Here is a 21,966-nt window from a genome sequence, read left to right as displayed (position 1 = left end):
CATTAGGGCCCAGTCCAGCGGTCACTTCCCACCAGCATCCCTGCTGCCAACTGAGAACCTCTTCCTGTGCCCCCCACACGTGCCCTGCCCTCCATGGCCACATCCAACCTGTGTTCTGCCTTGGCATGGAATCAGCTTTATTGCACATTCTGCAAAGTCACAGCCAGATCCTTGGCAGGGTCTGGCAGCAGGAAAAAAAGAGGGCTCTCTGCCCCCTCCATGTGCCTGACACCACCGTGCAGGCAGGGCAGTGTCCTGAGCCAATGCCACCCCGTGTCCCTGCGAGGTGGCACGAGATCTCAGCAGGATGCAGCTGCCTCTCTGCTCTGACTGCAGGAGAACCAGGATGGGAAAAGATCTTGCAGGCAGGATCAGACTGCAGTGAGGGCAGCCAGTCCCAGCTGAGCCCATCCTCAGAGTCCGAGCCCTGCGTCACTGCCCAGAGCTCCTCAGGACCCACATGGGCTTTGCAGAAACCCTGGTCCCCAGTGCTACAGCTGTGGCAGGAAACTGAGGACAGCAGTGATGAATTCTTCAAATTTATCCTGATGGACTATGTGGCCTGCACCTTTAATGTACTGGATCTCTGCCTTGGGGAAGAGGCGTTGGATCTCTGGGTAGTCTCTGGAGCTGCAGGACAAGGGAACATGCCATGATCAGAGGTCCCTCCTGGTGTCTTCACTCCCCATCCCCAAGCAGAGGGTGATCCCAGGTATGACTCCTTTCCTGCTGGGAAAGCCCAGGTGGAGGAACCCCAGGCTGCCCCTTGCTCCAGGGTGTCGGTGTCAGCCCTTGCTCAGGACTTGCCCCATCCTGGGAGCTCGTCCCACCCTCGGCAGCTGCAAAGAGCACAAAAGGTCAAACAACAGACCTGGAACCACTTCTCTCCAGTCTCACCTGATATAGGGCGAGTCAGACCCTCCCAAGAACAGTGCAGGACCAGGATACGGCTTGTGGAAGATGGGGAAGTTCATGATATCTGCCAGATGCCGGGAAATAGCCTCCAGGTTCACCCGCCACACATAGCGGCCCTCCACCTCCACCAGGTTGGTGAGGAGGAACTGTCTCAGCTGTGGGAGCTGCCATGGAAGGGGACCACACGCTCTTCAGTAAGAGCAACAAAACACCTGGCACCCTCCATCCTCCCCCATCTCCCACGGGATTTCCTACCTTGACCACAGGCTGCAGCTGCTCATCTGCCAGCTGGCGTGCTGCCGAGCGGCTCAGCCCCACCGGGACCTTCACCTCCTTCATGGCTGAGATGTAGGCAGAGAATTCAGACACGGGGGCAGTTGAGCCAGGACCAATGTCTACAGAGATGAGGCGCTCCACCAGGTCTGGCTGGAGACACAAGCAGGGCACATTAGATGCCAGGATCTCCCAAGATCTCCCCAGTGGCAGTGGGCACAGGGCTCCACTCCCAGTCATTCTCTGAAGGCTCTTGGCTCCCTCCTGTCTCAGCAGAGACCTCCATGTGCCCTTCCCAGAGTCTTTGTGCTCAGCACAGATCTCCAAGCTCCCTCACAATCTGTGCTGGAGTCACAGGGCAGAGCATGGGCCAGTGGACATAGATTTGCTCGTGCTCCCATAGCCCGGCTCACAGCACCCACTCTGGTACAGACTAGAGTCCCTGTGGAGCTAGGGACAAGGCTGGCACTGGTGAACAGTCTCAGAAGGGACCATCCCCTTCCTACAGCCCCCCCTGGAACCTCCTGAGCCTGTGACTCCACTCCCACCCTTGTGGCTGCTGACCTGCTGCAAGGCCAGTGTCATGGCCGTCTTGCCCCCCATGCTGTGTCCCACGAGGATGCACTTGGTGATGCCCAGGTGGCTCAGGAGGTGCTGCACATCCAGGCTCATCGCTTCATACGTCATCAGGGGGCTGTGGGGGCTGCTGCCGTGGTTCCGGGCGTCCACCGTCAGCACCTGCCTGGGCAGGGGCAGCGTGTCACCACAGGAACTGCCCACCATGACCCCGGCCCCTCCGTGTGCTGCGCCTCCCCCCGCGCCCCTGCCTCACCTTGCCGCTACCACGGCGCACCAGCGTCTTGGCCACCGTCTGGAAGTTGCTGTGGCTGCCAAAGAGCCCATGTAGCAGGACAAGGGGTGGCCGATCCCTGCGGCCCTCCACCTCCACATGGGCCAGGGGCACTGCACTGCAGGGACACGGGCATGAGGTATGGCCAGAGTGCAGGGGAAAGTGAGCCCTGCCCCTCTGCCCAGCCCTGGTGAGACACATTTACAGTGCTGTGTCCAGTGCTGGGGTCCTGAGGAAAAGGGAGACACAGAGCTCCTCAAGTGGGGCCAGCACAGGCTGTGAGGATGAGGAGGGCCTGGAGCATCTCCCTGTGGAGGAGAGGCTGAGGGAGCTGGGGCTGCTCAGCCTGGAGAGGAGCCCCAGCTGAGAGGGGCCTCAGCCCTGGCTGTCCCTGTGTGCAGGGAGGGCTCCCAGCAGAGCCCGGGCTCTGCTCAGGGGCCCAGCAGTGGCACCAGAGCCACGGGCAGGGACCGAGCCCAGCAATTCCCCCTGCACAGGAGGCACAACTCGTGCCCTGGGCACTGCCCAGCCCTGCCCAGGCTGCCCAGGGAGGGGCTGGAGTCTCCCTGAGCGGGGATATTCCCGAGCCCTCTGGACACCATGCGGTGCCCTGTGCTCTGGGCTGGAGCAGGGAGGTGGCCCCGGTGACGCTCTGGGCTCTGTCCAGCCTGGCCCAGCCCGGGCTCCCGAGAGAGCGCGGCCGGGGCAGGCGGAGGGGGCGTGGCTTGTGGGGGGGCGTGGCCAGTCCCTTGGTGCCGGCCACGCCCCTGTTCGCGGGATTCACCCCCGGGACCCCTCCCGGGACCGCCGCCCCCGCCCCGTCCCGCGCGCGGCCGGGCCCTTACGTGGCCACGGAGCGGGCGGCGGCGGCGGCGGGCTGAGGGAGGGAGCGCGGGAGGGGCGGTGGGGCCGGGCCGCGGGGCAGCCGGCGGAGCATCATGGCGGCGACGGGAGCGGCGCGCGGGCCGTGACGCAACGCGCGCGGCGGCCCCGCCCCTGCCCCGCCCCCGTGGCGGCTGCGGGCGCCCCCTGGCGGCCGGACGGCGGCAGCGCGTGTGGGGAGGGCGGCGGCGGGGCCGCTCCCTGCGCTGACCCCGCGGGCACCGGCACCGGCACCGGCCCTTGGGGCCCGGGGGCAGCGAGACCGGCCGGGGCGGCTCCCTGCGGCCGCCGGGGATTCCGCAGCGCCCTGCCGCCCTCCGCCCGCAGGCACAGCGGCACCGGCCGCCGCAGCCCCGCGCGCGCCGCCCCGACCGCGCTTCCCCCAAGACTGGCCCCGCGCTCCTGCGACGGCTCTTGCCCCTTTGTCCCTGCCCGCTGGAGCGTGGCGGCGGGCGGGAGGGAGCGGCCGAGCAGGGCGGCCTCGCCCCAGCGCGGCTCCCGGGCGGGGGAAGCGCCTCGCGGCCCCCCCGGCGGCCCCAGACTTTGGACTGCGGGCAGGGAGTGTCCCTGCGGCATCCAGCGGCTCCTCGCCTCGGCCGCTCCCGGAGAGCTGTCCCTGGAATGCCGGGGACAACGGGTCCCCACCCGAGCAGGGACGCCCGGCGCTGGAGGAGAGGGGCTGCGGCTGAGCCCTGTGTCCCCAGCCCGGTGCCGCTCGGGTGCTGCCGTAGCAGGGTGTGTAAAGTGCCTCGAGGGGCTGGAGCGCCCCGTTCCCCCTCCCTGTGCCCACCTCCACCGTGCCGCACATCCCAAGGACACTCGAGTACCAAAACAGGACACGTTTATTGACAAATGTAACCGGTACAGACCACGCGTAACAGGGACAGACGGTGCCGGGCCAGCAGCGATGGGGGGACACAGCAGGGAGGCACCGTCCCCATCCCGTCCTGGTCCTGCCCCACCGGCGTGGCAGGACCTCGCCGCTTCTCCCGCCGACCCGAAACTGCCTCGTGTTTAACCGAAACCGTCTCTATTTACACAGCCCGGCCCTGACCCCGCGGCCGTCCCCGTCCCCTCCTGCGCCCCCCCCGCCCCGGCGCTGCCGCCCCCGGGCCCCGCGGAGGGCAGTGAAGGTCCCAGGGTGGGTGGGTGGGGTGGAGGATATCGAGGGGTGCCGGGGGACCCTGGGGGGGCTCAGACATAGTTCCTCTTGTCGTAGCTGGTGACGGCAGAGCGTGGGGCGGAGTAGGCCACCTTCCCCGTGGGGTACCTGTCGTCTTTGGGGGGGCAGGAGCAGCAGAGCAGGCCCCCCCCCAGCAGCAGCAGTGCCGAGGCCGCCCAGCCCACGTAGAGCGAGGTGCCCAGCTCTCGCTTCTGTGCTTCGATCACCAGCGGGTTGTAGAAATCCCGGATGATGGTGTTGGCCGACCAGCAGACGGGGATGAGGGTCATTACACCAGAGAGGAGGAAGATGACGCCAGAGACGATGGTGATCTTGGCTTTGGTGCTCTCGTCCTCCACGCAGCGGGTGCACTGGGCACCCACGATGGCCACCATTAAGCCCAGGACGGCCAAGATGATGGCCACCACCAGCAGGGCGCGGGCGGCTTGCAGGTCCTGTGGCAGCGCCAACATGGAGTCGTAGACCTTGCACTGCATCTGCCCCGTGCTCTGCACCACGCAGCTCATCCACAGCCCTTCCCACAGGATCTGGGCCGTCACGATGTTGTTCCCGATGAAGGCCGACACCTTCCACATGGGCAACGCACAGCAGATGATGCTGCACAACCAACCCAGCACAGACAAGGCCACGCCGCCAATCTCCAGCCCCATCGACATGGTGGATGGTTCAGTGACGCGCTCCAGGCGATGGCAGAGAAGAAGCCAGGGGACCGAGACCGTCGCCACCAGCACCGCTCGCAGCCGGGGGATCGGCTTACACCTGTGCGCAGTGCTATTTATACGGGCTGGCCCCGGGGTGGGGTTTCACTGCTGGCTGCTGGACGCTCCTCTCCGCTCCTCCGTCACCATCACCTGCGTCCCACACCCTCCCCTTTGTTTGCGGAGATGGCGCCGGGTAACCAGAGAAGGGCGGGAGGAGGAGAAACGCCACCTGCCACAGCCATCCTCTGGTTTCGGCCGATGGATTTCAGGAAGCGCTACCACCATGCTCGTTCCCACCAAACCTCTTCTGTGGACCTGGAAATCCCAAGGGTTCACCTTTCCCCCGTGGAGGTGCTGGCGGGTCAGGGTTGTTGATTTCTGTGGTGTTGTCAGTGCTCACATTTAACTGCGCTTTGGTGACTGTTGGGCACCTTTGCATCACTGAATAAAGTGCAGCCCCTTCGCCATGCCGTGAGCTTTGTGTCACCATTCCAGGGGACCTGCGGGTGCTCCCGACCCAGCAGGAGCCCCTCCAGCCTGGCCCCTCCTGTTCCCACCCTGCTGGGCTGGGAGCGCTGTCAGAGATTCTCTGACGGACTGATAAATATCTTTACTCATCCTGCACAAGTCCTGTGACCTTGAAGGAAGCAGATAATGCACGTAACCACCCGGCAGCATCACCCTGACAACCTGAGCTGGCACCCGGCAAAGGGAAAAACATCCCAAGGCATGAGCAATCCCTTCAGACCTGGCAGCAGCAGCCCCGTGGCTGTGGGGTGCGTGTTTCCCCCCCAGCCTCGCATGCCGGGGGTAGTGCCAGTGTTTCCAGTCCCCCTCCCCCAGGAATGTGCTTGCTGGACACAGGCTTGCTCCTACCTGTTCCCTGCCTGCTCCAAAAATCTCCTCTACAACTTATTAACTACTCAAGAGCGCGGTGGGATGCTGGCAGCTGGCGCCGTGCAGCCAGGATGGGGGGGAGCCCTGCAGCTGCCTGGCTGAACTGCACAAACCCTGACACCCCACAGCCCCAGGGGTCAGAGCTGGGAACCCCCACAGTGTCCCAACAGCCACACGGGGCTGTATTTGGGTGCCCCACAGTGCCCTGATACCCAGTACTCTGATACCCAGTTCAGCACTCTGAACCCCCATAGCCAGCAGGGTCACCCCACAGCATCCTGATACCCCACATGTGGCTGGGTCAGCTGTTGTCACCCCATGTCACCCCAGCACCCCATACCCACCCAACCTGACCTCCAGCCCCCTGCAGCACCCCATGTCGGACCTCCACTGTGTCATGACACCCCATACCCCCATGTACAGCCTCTGCCAACCCATGGCATCCCCAAAATACCCTGTACTCGGCTGGGTGGGCTTCTGCCACCCCACTGTACCGTGATCACCCCTCCGAGGGCACCCCAAATCCCCACGGCCAGCTGGGGGGTAGCCAGGGGTGCCCCCTGTCCGTGCTGCTGGGGGGAGTCCGTGCAAGCAGCCCCCGGGGTTCTGCGCCCTTTGTGCTGGGGGCGCTGGGGGTCCCCCGGGGGCACCTCGGGGTGCGGTGGGGTGGGGTGGGGTGGGGTGGGGTGGGGTGGGTGTCCGCGGCCCAGCGCTGCCGGTGGGCACAGGGCCAGCCCCGCTGCGCTGGCAGCGGCGAGCACAGGAGGGGCCGGGCTGCCGAGGCTCCCACGTGTGCAGGGAGTGCCCGAGGCTCCGGGGAGTGCGCAGGCACAGGTGACAGCACAGCTACAGGTACAGGTACACACACAGCTACAGGTGCACACATAGCTACAGGTACACACACAGCTACAGGTACACACACAGCTACAGGTACAGGTACACACACAGCTACAGGTACACACACAGCTACAGGTACACACACAGCTACAGGTACACACACAGCTACAGGTACAGGTACACACACAGCTACAGGTACACACACAGCTACAGGTACACACATAGCTACAGATACAGGTACACACACAGCTACAGGTACAGGTACACACACAGCTACAGGTACAGGTACACATATAGCTACAGGTACAGCTACAGGTACACACATAGCTACAGGTACAGGTACACACACAGCTACAGGTACAGGTACACATATAGCTACAGGTACAGCTACAGGTACACACATAGCTACAGGTACAGGTACACACACAGCTACAGGTACACACACAGCTACAGGTACACACACAGCTACAGGTATACACACAGCTACAGGTACAGGTACACACACAGCTACAGGTACAGGTACACACACAGCTACAGCTACAGCTACAGGTACTACACACACAGCTACAGGTACACACATAGCTACAGGTACACACATACAGGTACAGCTACAGCTACAGGTACACACATACAGACACAGCTACAGGTACACACACACAGGTACAGGTACACAAACACAGGTACAGACACACACACACACACACAGGTACACACACACACACACACACACACACAGGTACACACACACAGGTACAAGCACACACACACACACACACACGCACAGAGAGGTACAGGCACACACACACACACAGGTACAGGCACACACACACACACACAGGTACACACACACACACACACACACACACAGGTACACACACACACACACACACACACACAGGTACACACACACAGGTACAAGCACACACACACACACACACACGCACAGAGAGGTACAGGCACACACACACACACAGGTACAGGCACACACACACACACACAGGTACAGGCACACACACACACACACACACACACACACACACAGGTACAGGCACACACACACACACACACAGGTACAGGCACACACACACACACACACAGGTACAGGCACACACACACACACACACACACACACACACACACACACACACAGAGGTACAGGCACACATACACACACAGGTACACACACACACACACACACAGGTACAGGCACACACACACACACACACAGGTACAGGCACACACACACACACACAGGTACAGGCACACACACACACACACACAGGTACAGGCACACACACACACACACAGGTACAGGCACACACACACACACACACAGGTACAGGCACACACACAGGTACACACACACAGGTACAGGTACACACACACACACACACACACACATACCCCCTCTGCCGGCAGGAGCGCCCCGGCGTGCAGCCATACACACAAACACATGGACACACAGACACATGGACAGACACACGGACAGACACACGGACAGACACACGGACAGACATGCAGCCAGACACACACACGGACATACAGACCGGCAGACACACTCACAGGCTCAGACTCACAGGCTCAGACTCACACAGACTGACACAGAGACAGAGCTGAACAGGCACATTCTGGTGGTACAGGTGCACACACGCACACCCTCGCACACCCTCTCCCAGTGCACGCGTGTCTGTGGGGTGCTGGCAGGGCTCTGGGGCAGGAGGGGGCTCCAGGCAGGGCTGTAGGGTGTGGGGATACCCCAAGCAGGGCTCTGGGGCAGGACTATACCCCAGACAGGGCTCTGGTGAAGGGGGCTGGTAGCCCAGACAGGGCTGTGGGGCACAGGATTAGGGGCAGGGTTTTACCCCCAGATCTGTGGAACAATGGGAATGCTCAATACCAGGGCATGGGGCAGATAACCCACGCCGGAGCGGGAGGTAGGAGAGGGGGGTACCTGTGGACAGGGATATGGGACAGGGAGGATACTCCAAGTAGGGCTGTAGGGCAGGGGAGGAGTGGGATACTCGGGGCAGGCGTGTGGGGTAGGAGCTACTGGGGTAGAGCTGGGATGGGACGGGGCAGTGAAACACTGCAGCCCCTGACCCTGCAATCAGAGCCCCACACGCGGCGTCCCCACTTTGTCATCCCAAATTGCCCAAAGTACAGGCTGTGTCCAATGTCGTGCTGGCCCGGGGCAGCTGCCGCCGCCTGACTCACAACGGAGGAAGGGGTAAATCACCGGAGTTTCGGGGTGCCGGCCACCCCCGGCAGGACACATTCTTGTGGTGAGCAAACAGCTCACTGGTGCTTACCGAGGAGCTGAGCAGGGCCACCGTCCCCGGGGGATTCCTGGGAGCATCCCCATCCCAGCCCTCCCCTCCTGGCTCCCGCACAGCTGGGGTCCCTCGGGATGAGGACAAAGCGTGATGGCCGCAAGAACCCGGTGGTGACACGGGGACAGGCTCGCTCCACTGTGATGCAGAGACCCCAAACAAATGTCAGACCCAAAGGCCACGGGAGCGCCACTGCTTTGGTCCCAAGGGAAGGACACCTGCGCTGGCAGGGGGGACACCCGCTGCAGCATCCCCCATGCAGGCAGCCCGGGGGTGCGCAGGAGGAGAGGCAGAAAGCGCCCCGGGCGTTCACGTGCGGTTGTTTTGGGGTGTTCCCCGCTGCGGTCGGGAGTGCCGGCGCGTTCCCCCCCGGGGCAGCGGGGCCGGAGCCGTAAATGCCGCCTCGGCTGCTTATATTTCAGGCGCGGGGCTCCTGGCTCTGCCCCGGCCAGGGCACATAGTCAGCCCATTGTTGGAGCCCTTCTGCACGGCGGAGCAGGTGAGGCGGCTCCCAGCATCAATGGCAGCTCTGTCTGCCGGCGGGGAGAGGGCTGCGGAGCAGGGGGGCTGCGGGATGTGGACCAGCGGGATGTGGCGGGGGGCTGGTGGCTTGCTGGGGGATGCTGGGCCGTGCCTGGGGCATCCTCACCCCGACAGCTCCGATCGGCTTCCCCAGGGCTTTGCCGCGGCATCTCATTCCCTCCGAGCGTCGCCGGTGGGGACACCCCCATTGCAGCGCCCGAGACCCCCTCCCCGATCCCCCATCTCCCCCATCCCTTCGCCAACCACCTTGGCAGTGTTTTCCCTGTTGGGAGCCGCTTGTTGTTCAGAAACCGAACAGAGTTTTGACTTTCAGAGCGACTTCAGGCCGAAGGTCCCTTCTCTCCCCGCTGGGACCCCGCAGGTCCCAGCGCACAGCTCCCCTCCCTGTAAGACTTTGCCTTCCCCCAGCGAGAAACAACCTGACTGTGCATATTTGAGTCGGTCGGAGTGGTTTATGTTTGGGCAAGGATGTTTTTTGGGAACATTCAGTCTCTGGGCTGTCGGTAACTAATCCAGCGGGGAGAGGCTGCCCCACTCGCCTCTCACGGGCTGAGCGGGAGGGGTGTTTGCCGTGCCTCGCTTGGCAGATGTGAAGCCAGAGATCCCGGTGGATCATCATTCCCTGGCAAGTCTCACCTGCCTTTTTGGGACCTTGAGGTAGCTGGGTTGACGGGTCCATGTGTGGGTCCTGGGGGATGAGGGGCTCTCGGCTCAGTGGTGTGGGGTATGTGACGTGGGACTGTCCCCAAGCCCTTTTTGGCAGGAGATTCATGTCCCAAGCCCTCTCTCTGCGGGGTGTTCTCCTCCCTGAGCAAGGTGAGGGTGACACACGCTCTGCTGCGCACCCAGCAGTGCCTGGCATTGTGTGACACTGTGTTTAATGTCACCTCCCTGTCCCGGAATGGCCTCACTGCCCAGCCGAGGGGCTGCAGTATGACCCCACGCTGCTGAACCCAGGACAAGTGTCAGAAGCTGTTTCCTGGTGGATGTGTCTGGACGGGAGCTCTGCCCCCACAACCCTCTTAGTGCAGTGTAACAGGGATGGGAACCCAGGCTCCTCTATGTCCTTCCAACCCCACTGGATTTGGGGCAGGGCATCCACACCTCTCTGGGTGCTGGTGCAGGGTGCTGAAGGCTCAGGACGGATTGAGTGTGTTGAGCAGCCTGTTTTGGGCTGGAGGAGCTTCCTGCTGAGCAGGTGTCCCCCCAGGACATGTGCCTGTGCCATGGCTCCTTGCAAGTGACACTGGGGGAAATCTGGGGCTGGGGTCCTGCAGGATGCACGGGGAATGAGCGCTGGGACAGGGCTGTGGGGCTGCTGTCCATGGAGTGGTTGTCCTGGATGGCACGTCCCGAGGTGCTTGGTGGTCCCACCTGTGCTGCACCACCATCCTCAGGCTCCGAGGGCTCTGAGGTCGACTGCTGCTTCTCCGTGCCGGTGTCTGTGGGTCCTGCTGCCCGGCAGTGCTGAGGACACGGGGCTGGCAGTGATGTCTGGGGGTGTGTGTCACAGGAATCCACACAGGGGCTGCCTCGGTGTGGCAGCTGCCAGGTGGAATATATGTCACGTTCCAGCATTAATTACAGTAATTGGCTGTCAGAGGCCGTGCTGGCGCCTGCTCTGCCTCTGAGGGGGAGTATGAGCAGCTCAAGCTTTGATGTTCCACACGCGGGGGAGTCCCTGTCCCCACCTTGCCATTTGTCCCCAGCCCAGAGACGTGTCCCCATGTGCCTGTGGGGACACGGACCCTGTGAGCCACACACACACGTGGGCGTGTGCCTCTCGCCAACCCCAAATTATCTGGTGGTTGCAGCAGCCGGCTGGGAGGTGAAAGCCTCAGGCAGAGTCTGGCCCTGGCGGGGATGCTCTGGAGCCCTGTAGATTAAAGGGGTTGTAGATTAAGGGAGCCCTTGACCACAAGGCTCCGGCCGCAGGGTGGACACGCTGGTATGTGAGCAATGCGGGCGTTCCAGCAGGGCAGACACAGAGCCCGGGCAGCTCCTCCAGCACAAGTCAGGCAGGCAGGACCCTGACCATCCCCTCAGGCTGGGGGCTGCTGTGAGACACGGGTGTCCTCAGGTATCCTCCTGGCACCGCAGTGCTCGGGCCACCAGGCTTGTCCCACCACACCGGGACTCGGTGCCCAGGGACATCCCGGCACGAGCAGCAGCGGCTCCAGAGTCCATCACACCAAGCAACAAGCACAAATGGTGATGGTAACCCCAGTGCTCAGGAAAACCAAGATTATCTCAGTGCCTCTTATCTTTTCCAGAGGCCCGGGATTAGGCTGGGGTGACGAAACAGTGCAATGTCCGTCTGTCTGTCTGTGCCGTCTGTCTGGTGTCTCGCTGCGCCTGTGCAGGGGCTTGGAGGAAGCAGGGAGGGGGCCTGTGCGGGAGTTGTGGATTAAAGGAGGACAGGTCAGCACCAGTATGGCATCGGTGTTGGCACTGGGACTGGGATCAGTTGGCATGGCTGGGACAGCTCGGGGCCCCTCGCAGCCCAAACCCCCCAACCAGACCATGCAGGCAGTGGCACACGGGCAGAGCTGGGGCTGAGGGTGGCTGTGTGAAGCCTGGCTTGGCACTGGATCACAGGTGAGCTGGGTTTGGGGTCTGCCCCCCTGTTGCCCCGGGCAGTGCCATCTCTACTTCGTGGGGAACTGGCAGCCGCTCCAACCGGTTTGTGGGTCTGGGCGGTGACACCTCCTGCCTGAGGCCTCATGGAGGGCTGGGAAGTGCTGGTACGGACGCCAAGGAGCAAACAAGAGCCGCTTGTGTCCTGCTGGGCACGGAGCCCAGCTGCCAGAGGGGACAATGCGCTGCTCCCATGGCATGGGGCCATGGGGGGCATGAGGCTGGGCTGGTGTTGGAGCAGTCACCGTGAGCTGGAGGGAAACTGAGGCATGAAGGTGTGAAGGGACCCCATGCAAATGATGGAGCAGAGGGTTCTGGCAGTGATGGCAGAGATATCCTGGTGCCTGAGCACCGGCTCCTCCCCTTTAGCATCCCGGGCTGATCCCCGGTGCTGCCGGGGGCACGTCCTGCCTGCCCGCAGCAGCGGGATGCGCTCTTGCACCTGGGTGGCCTCATCCTGGTCCCCTGTGTCCTCCTCCGTGGGAGCAACCGGGATATTAAGTGTCATCGCTGCAGGGAGAAATACAAGGGGAAGAATCCCGGGAAACTGGTTCTACCCCTCCATCCGGTGCCGACGGCAGGCCGGCGGCTGCGGCGGCGCTCCTCCCTCGGCAAAGGCATAAAATGCCTGCCATGGTCCCGGCAGCCGGCACTGCGCGGCGGGAGGCGGGCAGGGGAGCAGGCAGCGAGCCATGGCCTCCATGGGGATGCAGGTGCTGGGCATCGCCCTCTCCGTCATCGGCTGGTTGGCTTCCATCCTCTGCTGCGCGCTGCCCATGTGGCGGGAGACGGCCTTCGTCGGGAACAACATCGTGGTGGCGCAGATCATCTGGGAAGGGCTGTGGATGAGCTGCGTGGTGCAGAGCACGGGGCAGATGCAGTGCAAGGTCTACGACTCGCTGCTGGCCCTGCCACAGGACCTGCAAGCCGCCCGTGCCATGGTGGTGGTGGCCATCGTCCTGGCCATCCTGGGCACCCTGCTGGCCGTCGCCGGGGGCAAGTGCACCAATTGCGTGGAGGACGACACCGCTAAAGCCAAGGTCATGATCCTCTCCGGCATCATCTTCATCGTCGCCGGTGTCCTCATCCTCATCCCCATCTCTTGGTCAGCCAACAGCATCGTGCAGGACTTCTACAACCCGCTGGTCTCTGACTCGCAGAAGCGGGACCTGGGCTCGTCCCTCTACGTGGGCTGGGCGGCCTCGGCGCTGCTGCTGCTCGGGGGGGGCATCCTGTGCTGCACCTGCCCCCCCCGCGGGGACAAGCCCTACTCCGCCAAATTCACGGCTGCTCGCTCGCTGCCAGCCAGCAACTACGTGTAGGTTCCGCCTGCCCGGAGCCCCCGGCCGCTCCAGGGAGGGGGGACAGCAGCCTCCCCGGCCGGGCTGCGACTGGCCGGGCGCCGGGGTGGTGCGAGGGAGCGCAGACAGAGCCGCCTTTGTTCCACCGGGATTGGAGCCGGTTCTTTAATCTCGGTTGAGACAGGGGACAAGGAGATCCTGTCCTGGCTGCCCGCGGTGGGGGTCCTGCTCCCCCCGGAGCATCCAGCTGAGGCATCTTCTCCGAGACACCGCCTGATCTCCTGGGGCATTTCCTGGCTCCCGGTATCGGGGTGTGCCATGCGGTGACACAGCTCCCGAGAGCCCGTCCCGCGGCTGGCAGAGCGCTCTCTTTCCCTGCGTGCAGCTCCCCGGGACGTGTCCGTCCCTCGGGGTGGGTGGCGGTGTCGGTGCTGCAGGGACAGCCAGCCTGTCCCACGCGCTCACAGGGACCTGGTGGCTCTGCAAACCCCGGCAGGGTCTTGAGCGGTGACAGGGGCTCTCACCTGCCTATTCCCTACATTTTGACTCTGACCTACTTTCGGGGCTCGGAGCGGCCGTACAGTGTGATTTCTCGCGGCAGCTCCCCAGGGCGGGGGCATCATTATCCTGGGAGTGGGAAGGCAGCGGCCGGGCTGGGAAAACCGGTCGGGGAGGCGGGACCGGAGAGGAGCTGTGCCCCCGCATGGTGGGGGGCGACTCCGGAGCCGACCCCATCCCTCTGCCCACGGTGGGGTGCCCGGGGCCGGGAGTGGGTTCTCACGGTACCCCTGCTGTGCTGCCGTCCCTCCCCTGTTCAGCCTTCCCGCATTAAACGGCAGCTGCTCAGACCCCGCTGTGCCTCGTGTTCTTTACCCCCTCCAGCCCCCGCCTCGGCCGTGGGACAGCCGAGCTCCTGTGCCCTGGGCTCCCGTCCCCCTGAGAGATCACCCAAATCTGCTCTTCGGAGCCTCCTGAGATCCCCGCCGCCTGTTCCAGCATCACTGGCCTCTCCTCTCCGGCACCGGGCCCGTCCCACGCCCGACCGGCCGCGATCTTCCCAGGCGAGCAGGGAGGATGCGGGGGGCGGCCGGGGCGGGTCGGGGCGCGCTGGCCCCGGGGCCACCCCACAGCCCCGGCTCCGAGCGCCCCGGGCCGGCGTGGGCAGCTCCCCGTGGTTTGCCTGTCTCGCCTCTGGCACGGCAAGTGCTCCTCTGCCTTGGGAACATCCTTCCTTCCCACCTCGGGGTCCGTGGGGACGAGGAGTGACTCCGCCTGCCTCTGGGTGTCATCTGGATCTGAGGGCTGGAGGACTCCCAGCTCCCCAGTCTCTCCACTGGGCCCGGGAATGGTGGGGAATGTGCCTGTAAGCCTGTGGTGCCGGTGGCCAGGTGGGAACGTGAGCACAATGCTCTGTCGAGCATCCCTGGGGATCCACGGAGCCACCGCCTGTCCCCTGCACCCCGTTCTGGGTGTCTCGTGTGGCCCAGGTCCCGCTGGCTGGGGAAGGGTGCCTGGGATGGCTCCCACCATCCCTGCCCCTGCCAGCCTGGAGCACGGGGAGAGGGGCTGTGATTTTGGCCCAAAGGGTCTTTCATGGCCCAGGGGATGCAAAGTCCCAGTGCTGGGTGTCCATCGGGCTCCTGAGGGACAAAAGGTGCTGGGTGAGGAGTGGGGATACAACGGGAGAGGAGAGGCTGGAGAAACTGAAACTGGGACAGGGGAAATGATGGTGAAACCTCTGGCAAGAGCCGCAGGGTGTGCCAGGCATGACCGATACCCGCTGAGCTCGGGGCCATAAAACCCTGCTGGTCGCAGCTGCCAAGCGTGGCACAGGCACCCATGGGTGAACTCTGCTCCGTGAGGGGCTGATCTGGCTTTGGGCTGAGCCAGGGCCACAGCAGTCACTCATGACCATGGTGGAGCTGCCAGGGTGCCCAGTGTGTGTCCCTGTACCAACCACCCCTCTCTCAGGGATGCCATCTGTGGTGACCCCATAGCCCCTCACCAGTGTTTGCCTTCCTGGGGCTGCTCCAGGATGGTGCCATGGAAGGTGCCAAGCGCCAGACCTGGGATTGGGGCAGAGCTGAGCTCTGACCCATTTCTGTTTTCCTCTGGAGAGGAGATCCCGGGTCCAAAGGGCATCGTAGCACGGCTGTGAGGGTGAAACCAAACTGGGAGCAGGCAGTGCTGAGTGGTGTGGGGGGCTTCCCTGCCCATGCCCCTGGCACAGACTCGTGGCCAGGGAGGCTGAGCACCCGTGGTGGAGTGGGACATGGGGTGGGCACTGGGGGATGGCCACCAGGGCAGGACATGGGGCAAGTGTGGGGCGGGGGGTTTGCACTCTGGAGCCCCCCATCCTGCTCCCCTGAAGCCATCCTTTCCTTTCCCTGGCACTTGCCATGCCCTGGGAAGGGGTGATGGCACGGACTGTACTGTGGGGACAGTGCAGGGGCCAGTGTGACACATGGGGGCTCCTGCACCTTGGCCTGCTTGGGGCCTGGGTCCTCAGTGCCACATGTGCCCCATCCTGTCCTGCAGCACTGCCCCATGCCACCCATGTCCCCGTGTCCTTCACATCACCGTGTCACTCATGTCCCGTGTCCTTCACGTCACCATGTCACCCATGTCCCCGTGTCCTTCACATCACCGTGTCACCCATGTCCCCGTGTCCTTCATGTCACCATGTCACCCATGTCCCTGTGTCCTTCACGTCACCATGTCACTCATGTCCCCATGTCCTTCAAGTCACCATGTCACTCATGTCCCCATGCTGACCTGCAGCCATTCCCACCCTGGTGGGGAGCAGGCCATAGCAGCTGAAGCCCACGCTGTCCCTGGCTGAGGGCTGTGCCTGTGACACCCGTGCTTGTCCCCGCAGGAGCTGTCAATGGCCATGATGACAATGCAGATGGGAGGACTGGTGATGGCCGCGCTGGGCTGGCTGGGCTCCATCCTCACCTGTGCCCTGCCCATGTGGAAGGTGACGGCCTTCATTGGCTCCAACATCGTGGTGGCCCAGGTGTTCTGGGAAGGGCTGTGGATGAACTGTGTCTACGAGAGCACGGGGCAGATGCAGTGCAAGGCCTACGACTCCCTGCTGGAGCTCACCTCTGACCTGCAAGCTGCTCGTGCCCTGGTGGTCACCTCCATCTTCGTGGCCTTCTTCGCCTTCTTCATCGCCCTCTCGGGAGCTGACTGCACCCGCTGCGTGGATGACAACGGCACCAAGACCAGGATCTCTGCGGTGGCGGGTGTAATCTTCATCATGGCCAGCATCATGCTGCTCATCCCCGTCTCCTGGTCTGCCAACAGCATTGTCAGCAACTTCTACAACCCCATGGTGCCTGAGGCCCTCAAGAGAGAGCTGGGGGCTGCCCTCTACATCGGCTGGGCCTCCAGTGCCCTGCAGCTCTTCGGTGGGGGCGTCCTGTGCTGCTCGGGATCCCAGTCCCAGCAGGACCCCTACCCCAAGAAGTACAGGGCTGTGAAAAGCTGTGGCCCGATGGGCTATGCCATGAAGGACTATGTGTGACCACTGTGCCCAGGTGGCAGCCCAAGGCAGAGCACCACTGTCCCTGTCCTGCATCCCTGTGCCACCCCCTGCCCCTGCCCTGCCTCCTCCTGCCCATCCCCACTCTGGCTGACCCCCAGCACGGTCCCCAAATGTGCCCTTCCCCAGGGCAGGGACTATAAACATCCTGGTGCCACCAAGGCTGCCTGGGCTCGTTTTGAACAGCGCGGTACGGGGAGGATGGTGACGCGTCCCGGGGGTGCCGTGCCCTGTTCCAGCGCCTGGAACATCCCCATCTTCCCATGGGGATCAGCAGTAGCGAGCAACGGTGCTCCTGGCATTCCCTGCAGCAGGAAACTGAGGCAGGGAGAGGATGCTGGGAGCCAAGAGAGGCACAGGGGGAAACCAGGTGCCCTAAGCCCCCATGGACCGGGAGCAGATCCCAGAGAAAGGCTCAATCCCCACTCCCAGGCTCCAGCCACCCACCCTGGAGGGTGCAGATTCCCATTGCTCTGGGAAAAACACAGCAGGCAGGCAGCAGGGACAGAGCTTTATTGAACAGGCAAGTGCAGGGCTGGGGACAGCCACAGCCCCCAGCTGCCCAGGGGACAGTGCTGGAGACAAACGGGGAGGGAGCAGCAGGACAGCTACTGATGGACACAGGGACCCCAAAACATGGGGGACGAAGCAGGAGGGTGACAAGAGCCATGGGGAGGGCGAGTATGGAAGATGTGGCATGCCCTGGGTGAGGGACAGGGACAGACACAGATCTCACATGGAGGAACAGCTCCTGAGGGGATGGATGCAACCTGTTCTCCAGGAACATGGGAACAGGATGAGCAGGAACAGGTCTGAGGAAAGGAAAAAATGAAAAGAACCCCACATATTCCAGCAAGAGATTTGGGTAAAAAACTTCCCAAGGGAGCAGTGGAGGAGAAATTGTGGAGGCAGCTCAGCAAGGGGCTGGAGGAACAGGCTGGGCAGGCAGTGCTGGGTAGGGAGCAGCCACCAGCTCCCCAAATCTCTTCCAAACTCATTTCCCCACCCAGACCATTAACTACAAAGCTGTGGGAAAATGAGAGATTCAAGCAGCTGTTGTGGAATGAGAGGCAGATGTGGCACTTGGACAGCCCCTCCAGCTGGGAGCCACCTTGGCATTGCTGCTTTGACTCTGGATGTGGAGGCTCCTGGACCTCAGCGCTGGGTGGGGAGGATGAGGATGGGGACCCACCTCCAACAGTCCCCAGGTAAAGACTCTGGGGGTAGGAGATGAAGAAAGATCCAGATTTTGACCATGAGTGCTGAGGTGGGTGAAGTGGGGAGAAGACAACCCAGACTGGACGTATCTTGGAGCAGCCATGTGGGTCTGTGAGATGTCATGGTGAGCGTTGAGGTGTTGGGGGCAATAGCTGAATGCCAGAGCTAAAGGTGGTGCCCAGGAGACCCTGGTGAATCCAGGAGACCCTTCCCGTGCTGAGGAGCAGACAAGGACCCCAAGCCCAGACCTCGGTGAGAAGGTAGAGAAGGAAGGGAATGGGGAAATTTCCCCCAAATACTGTCACCCCCAGCAGCTGCCCTTCTGCAGGAGGGGGTCACTGGGCTCAGTTTTATCAGGGTGCTCACATCCCCCTCACCCCCAAACCCCCAGAGCCATGCTAGGTCTCAGTCCTCCTCGAGGTGGGGGACAGGGCACTTCTGGTAGATGTAGACGACCCCGGAGATGTAGCCGTTGCCCCGGCTGCTCTCCTCCTCGCTGGTGGCCCTCTCCCAGTACTCCACCTCCTGGGCCAGCAGCTTCTGCCAGGCTCCGCTCCGCTCCAGCTGCCCCAGCGCCGCCTCCAGCTCCGCCTTGTACCGCAGGTTCGAGCGGTTGCTCCTCGTCGTCAGGCACAGGAAGCCGCCTGTGGGACAGGAGACAGGTAACACTGACACACGGTGTCCCTCTCTGGGGACATCCCCCGGAACGGGGACACGGGGAGACACCGAGAGCCACTGAGACACTGCCAGGAGCCAGCGGGCAGGGGACAGGCAGGACAGAACACGGACAGGGCATGGACAGAACACGGACAGGGCACGGACAGGGCAAGGACAGGGCATGGACAGGGGATGGACAGGGGATGGACAGGGCATGGACAGGGCATGGACAGGGCATGGACAGGGGATGGACAGGGCATGGACAGGGCATGGACAGGGCACGGACAGGGCATGGACAGGGGATGGACAGGGCACGGACAGGGGATGGACAGGGGATGTACAGGGCATGGACAGGGCATGGACAGGGCAAGGACAGGGCATGGACAGGGCATGGACAGAACATGGACAGGGCAAGGACAGGGCATGGACAGGGCATGGACAGGGGATGGACAGGGGATGGACAGGGGATGTACAGGGCATGGACAGGGCATGGACAGGGCATGGACAGAACATGGACAGGGCAAGGACAGAACACGGACAGGGCATGGACAGGGCAAGGACAGGGCATGGACAGGGCATGGACAGGGGATGGACAGGGGATGGACAGGGCATGGACAGGGGATGGACAGGGGGTGGACAGAACACGGACAGGGCATGGACAGGGCACGGACAGGGGATGGACAGGGCACGGACAGGGGATGGACAGGGCAAGGACAGGGGATGGACAGGGCATGGACAGGGCATGGACAGGGGATGGACAGGGGATGGACAGAACACGGACAGGGCACGGACAGGGCATGGACAGGGCACGGACAGGGGATGGACAGGGCACGGACAAGGCATGGACAGGGCACGGACAGAACACGGACAGGGCATGGACAGGGCATGGACAGGGCATGGACAGGGCATGGACAGGGCACGGACAGGGGATGGACAGGGCATGGACAGGGCATGGACAGGGCATGGACGGGGCATGGACAGGGGATGGACAGGGCATGGACAGGGCATGGACAGGGCATGGACAGGGCACAAAGAGGACAGCAGGCAGAGGTGGGCAGGACAAGGGGCCAGCGGGCAGGTAATGGGCAGGGAGGGGTGGGATATCTCGCCTGAGCTCAGGCTGCACCGGTGCTGCTACTGCCACCTCCTAGCCTGTCCCACTGCCCAGAGCTGGCAGTGGGCAGGGTCAGGGACCCCGTGCCACCGCCCGTCCCTGCAGCAGGGACAAGGCCATGTCCCAGCCGTGCCGCGGGTGCAGCGTTCAGCGGGGGACCCACATCCACCGGGACTCGGTGTCCCACGCCACCACGGCGGGGGTCCCGGCGGGGAGGGGAAGCCTCTCCCCCCTTACCCGGCTTGGTGACCCGCAGCAGCTCCGGCAGCACCGTGCTCGGCACCTGCCCCTCGCCCAGAGCCCCCACCAGCGTCACGGCATCGTAGTGCTCTGCGAGGACACGGGGCGTCACCGGGGGTCTCTCCGGGGCTCTCCCCGCCCGGTGCCGGCCGTCACCTGCGGCCGGTCCGCCCCCGTTACCTGCGGGCGCGGGCAGCGGTTCCGTGCCCAGGACACAGAGCCGCAGCTCCTCGTACAGCCCGGTGCTCCGCGCCCGCTCCAGCATCCCCGCGCTGCCGTCCACGCCGTGCAGGCAGCGGAACCCGCGCCGGTGGAGCTGCGGGGACAGAGGCACCGTCACCCCCGCCCGTGCCGCTGTCCCCGTCCCGCCCCGCCCGTGTCACCGGTACCTCCCGCGCCACGAGCCCGGTGCCACACGCCACGTCCAGCAGCCGCGTCCCCGCCCGCGGCACGAAGGCGAAAGCGAGCGAGGCGGCGGCGAGATGCGGCGCCCGGTACTCCAGAGCCGCCACATCCTGCGGGGACACGGCGGTCAGCGGGGACAGCCGCGGGCCCCCGCCGCTCCCGCTCCCGCCGCGTCCCCGGGCACCTGCTCGTAGCGGGCGGCCCAGCTGTCGTACAGCCGCAGCCGTTCGGGCAGCGTGGAGCCCCGGTGAGCCGCGGCCACCCTGTCCCGGACGGCGGCCGGCAGCCCCATCCCGGTACCGCTCGGTACCGGCCGGGCCAAGTGACCCGCGGCGGACCCCGCGCCCATTGATCCCCGGACCCCGCTCCGGCCCCGCCCCCCCGTCCTGGCCCCGCCCCCCCCGCCGCGCCCCGGCTCCTCATTGGCTCCTCCTCCCGCCCCGGCCACGCCCCCGAGCGCGGTGACCCCGCCCAGGAGCGCCCGGAGAACCCCATTGGCTGCCGGAGCTCCCCCCGGGGCATCGGGAGCGACCAAGTGCGCCCGGAAAGGGGGGGGGACGGGCCAGGTGTCCTGAGAGCCGAGCAGTGTCCGAGCGGTGACCGAGTGCCCCAGGGGGGTGTCAGGTCCAGGGGTGGTGACACCAAATGCGGGGTGACACCGGATCGCGGTGGGTGCGGCACCACGAGCCCCGCTGCTGTCGCTGTCTCCCAGCGGTGCTCGCTGTTTCTGCTGCTCTGGCACCTTTAAGGGTCAGTTCCCATTGCGTCACTCATGTCCCAGGCGAGGGGACAATGTCCCGGACGGGTCACCTCCTGCTCGGCCCCTGCCCCAGCCCCACACGGCCGCGGTGATGCTCTGTCACCTCCATCCTGCATCTCCTTCCTCCACTCCGAGCGCCACCAGTGCGGCCACCACCGTGTCCCTCTGTGTCCCTCCGTGTCCCTCTGTGTCCCTCCGTGTCCCGCCGTGTCCCTCTGTGTCCCTCCGTGTCCCTCCGTGTCCCGCCGTGTGCGGCAGTGACAGCCCGGGACTGTCCCCGGGAGGATGCCACCCGGCCCCGGGGCAGCTCGCCTTGTCCTGCCCGGCCCATCCCGCCCCCTCGGGGGTTCCGGTCCCGCGGGGACAGGACAGGACAGGACAGGACAGGACAGGACAGGACGGGACAGGACAGGACAGGACAGGACAGGACAGGACAAGACAGGACAGGACAGGACAGGACAGGACAGGACAGGACAGGACGGGACGGGACAGGACAGGACAGGACAGGACAGGACAGGACAGGACAGGAGCGGGCAGCTGGAACCGATGGTCCCCAGGGGTCCCGTCCAGCTCCGGCTGTGCCGTGGCTGCATCACCTGCGGCGAGTTTTTTCTTCTTGCTCAGAGCAAGAAGCACCCCTGAGAACCAGCGCCATGCACGGGGAGGGCGGGAT

General features: G+C 64.1%; 5 protein-coding genes across 6 annotated transcripts; 2 read left to right on the top strand and 3 right to left on the bottom strand.

The window, feature by feature from the left end:
- Positions 1 to 113: 113 nt before the first annotated feature.
- Positions 114 to 3,995, bottom strand: ABHD11 (abhydrolase domain containing 11). Its single transcript, XM_058854607.1, has 6 exons — positions 2,884 to 3,995; positions 2,021 to 2,156; positions 1,753 to 1,926; positions 1,171 to 1,341; positions 898 to 1,079; positions 114 to 630 (listed from the first exon to the last, which is right to left on the bottom strand). Exons 1-6 carry the CDS (start codon positions 3,726 to 3,728, stop codon positions 492 to 494), a joined length of 1,647 nt encoding a protein of 548 aa, XP_058710590.1. The 5' UTR covers positions 3,729 to 3,995; the 3' UTR covers positions 114 to 491.
- Positions 3,996 to 4,006: 11 nt separating this feature from the next.
- On the bottom strand, positions 4,007 to 4,897 carry CLDN3 (claudin 3). The gene has a single exon (XM_058854608.1). It carries the CDS (start codon positions 4,757 to 4,759, stop codon positions 4,115 to 4,117), a length of 645 nt encoding a protein of 214 aa, XP_058710591.1. The 5' UTR covers positions 4,760 to 4,897; the 3' UTR covers positions 4,007 to 4,114.
- A 7,843-nt stretch (positions 4,898 to 12,740) lies between these two features.
- Positions 12,741 to 13,370, top strand: LOC131587024 (claudin-4-like). The gene has a single exon (XM_058854442.1). The coding sequence runs from the start codon at positions 12,741 to 12,743 to the stop codon at positions 13,368 to 13,370; it is 630 nt and encodes a 209-aa protein (XP_058710425.1).
- Positions 13,371 to 16,236: 2,866 nt separating this feature from the next.
- On the top strand, positions 16,237 to 16,881 carry LOC131587026 (claudin-3-like). The gene has a single exon (XM_058854443.1). The coding sequence runs from the start codon at positions 16,237 to 16,239 to the stop codon at positions 16,879 to 16,881; it is 645 nt and encodes a 214-aa protein (XP_058710426.1).
- Positions 16,882 to 17,397: 516 nt separating this feature from the next.
- METTL27 (methyltransferase like 27) lies at positions 17,398 to 20,909 on the bottom strand. Of its 2 annotated transcripts, XM_058854627.1 has the most exons (6): positions 20,718 to 20,909; positions 20,518 to 20,643; positions 20,309 to 20,444; positions 20,126 to 20,218; positions 18,640 to 18,761; positions 17,398 to 17,711 (listed from the first exon to the last, which is right to left on the bottom strand). In XM_058854627.1, the coding sequence occupies exons 1-6, from the start codon at positions 20,880 to 20,882 to the stop codon at positions 17,508 to 17,510; spliced, it is 846 nt and encodes a 281-aa protein (XP_058710610.1). In that variant the 5' UTR covers positions 20,883 to 20,909; the 3' UTR covers positions 17,398 to 17,507. The 2 variants fall into 2 exon arrangements, with proteins under 2 accessions (XP_058710610.1, XP_058710611.1); XM_058854628.1 differs by lacking the exon at positions 17,398 to 17,711 and having other exon boundaries at positions 18,129 to 18,761; positions 20,718 to 20,908.
- Between the last annotated feature and the right edge of the window lie 1,057 nt (positions 20,910 to 21,966).

Source organism: Poecile atricapillus, chromosome 21 (genome assembly GCF_030490865.1).
Source record: "Poecile atricapillus isolate bPoeAtr1 chromosome 21, bPoeAtr1.hap1, whole genome shotgun sequence".
NCBI classification, from domain to species: Eukaryota; Metazoa; Chordata; class Aves; order Passeriformes; family Paridae; genus Poecile; species Poecile atricapillus.
Note: the sequence above shows the minus strand (reverse complement) of the source record. Positions and strands in the feature narration are given on the sequence as shown.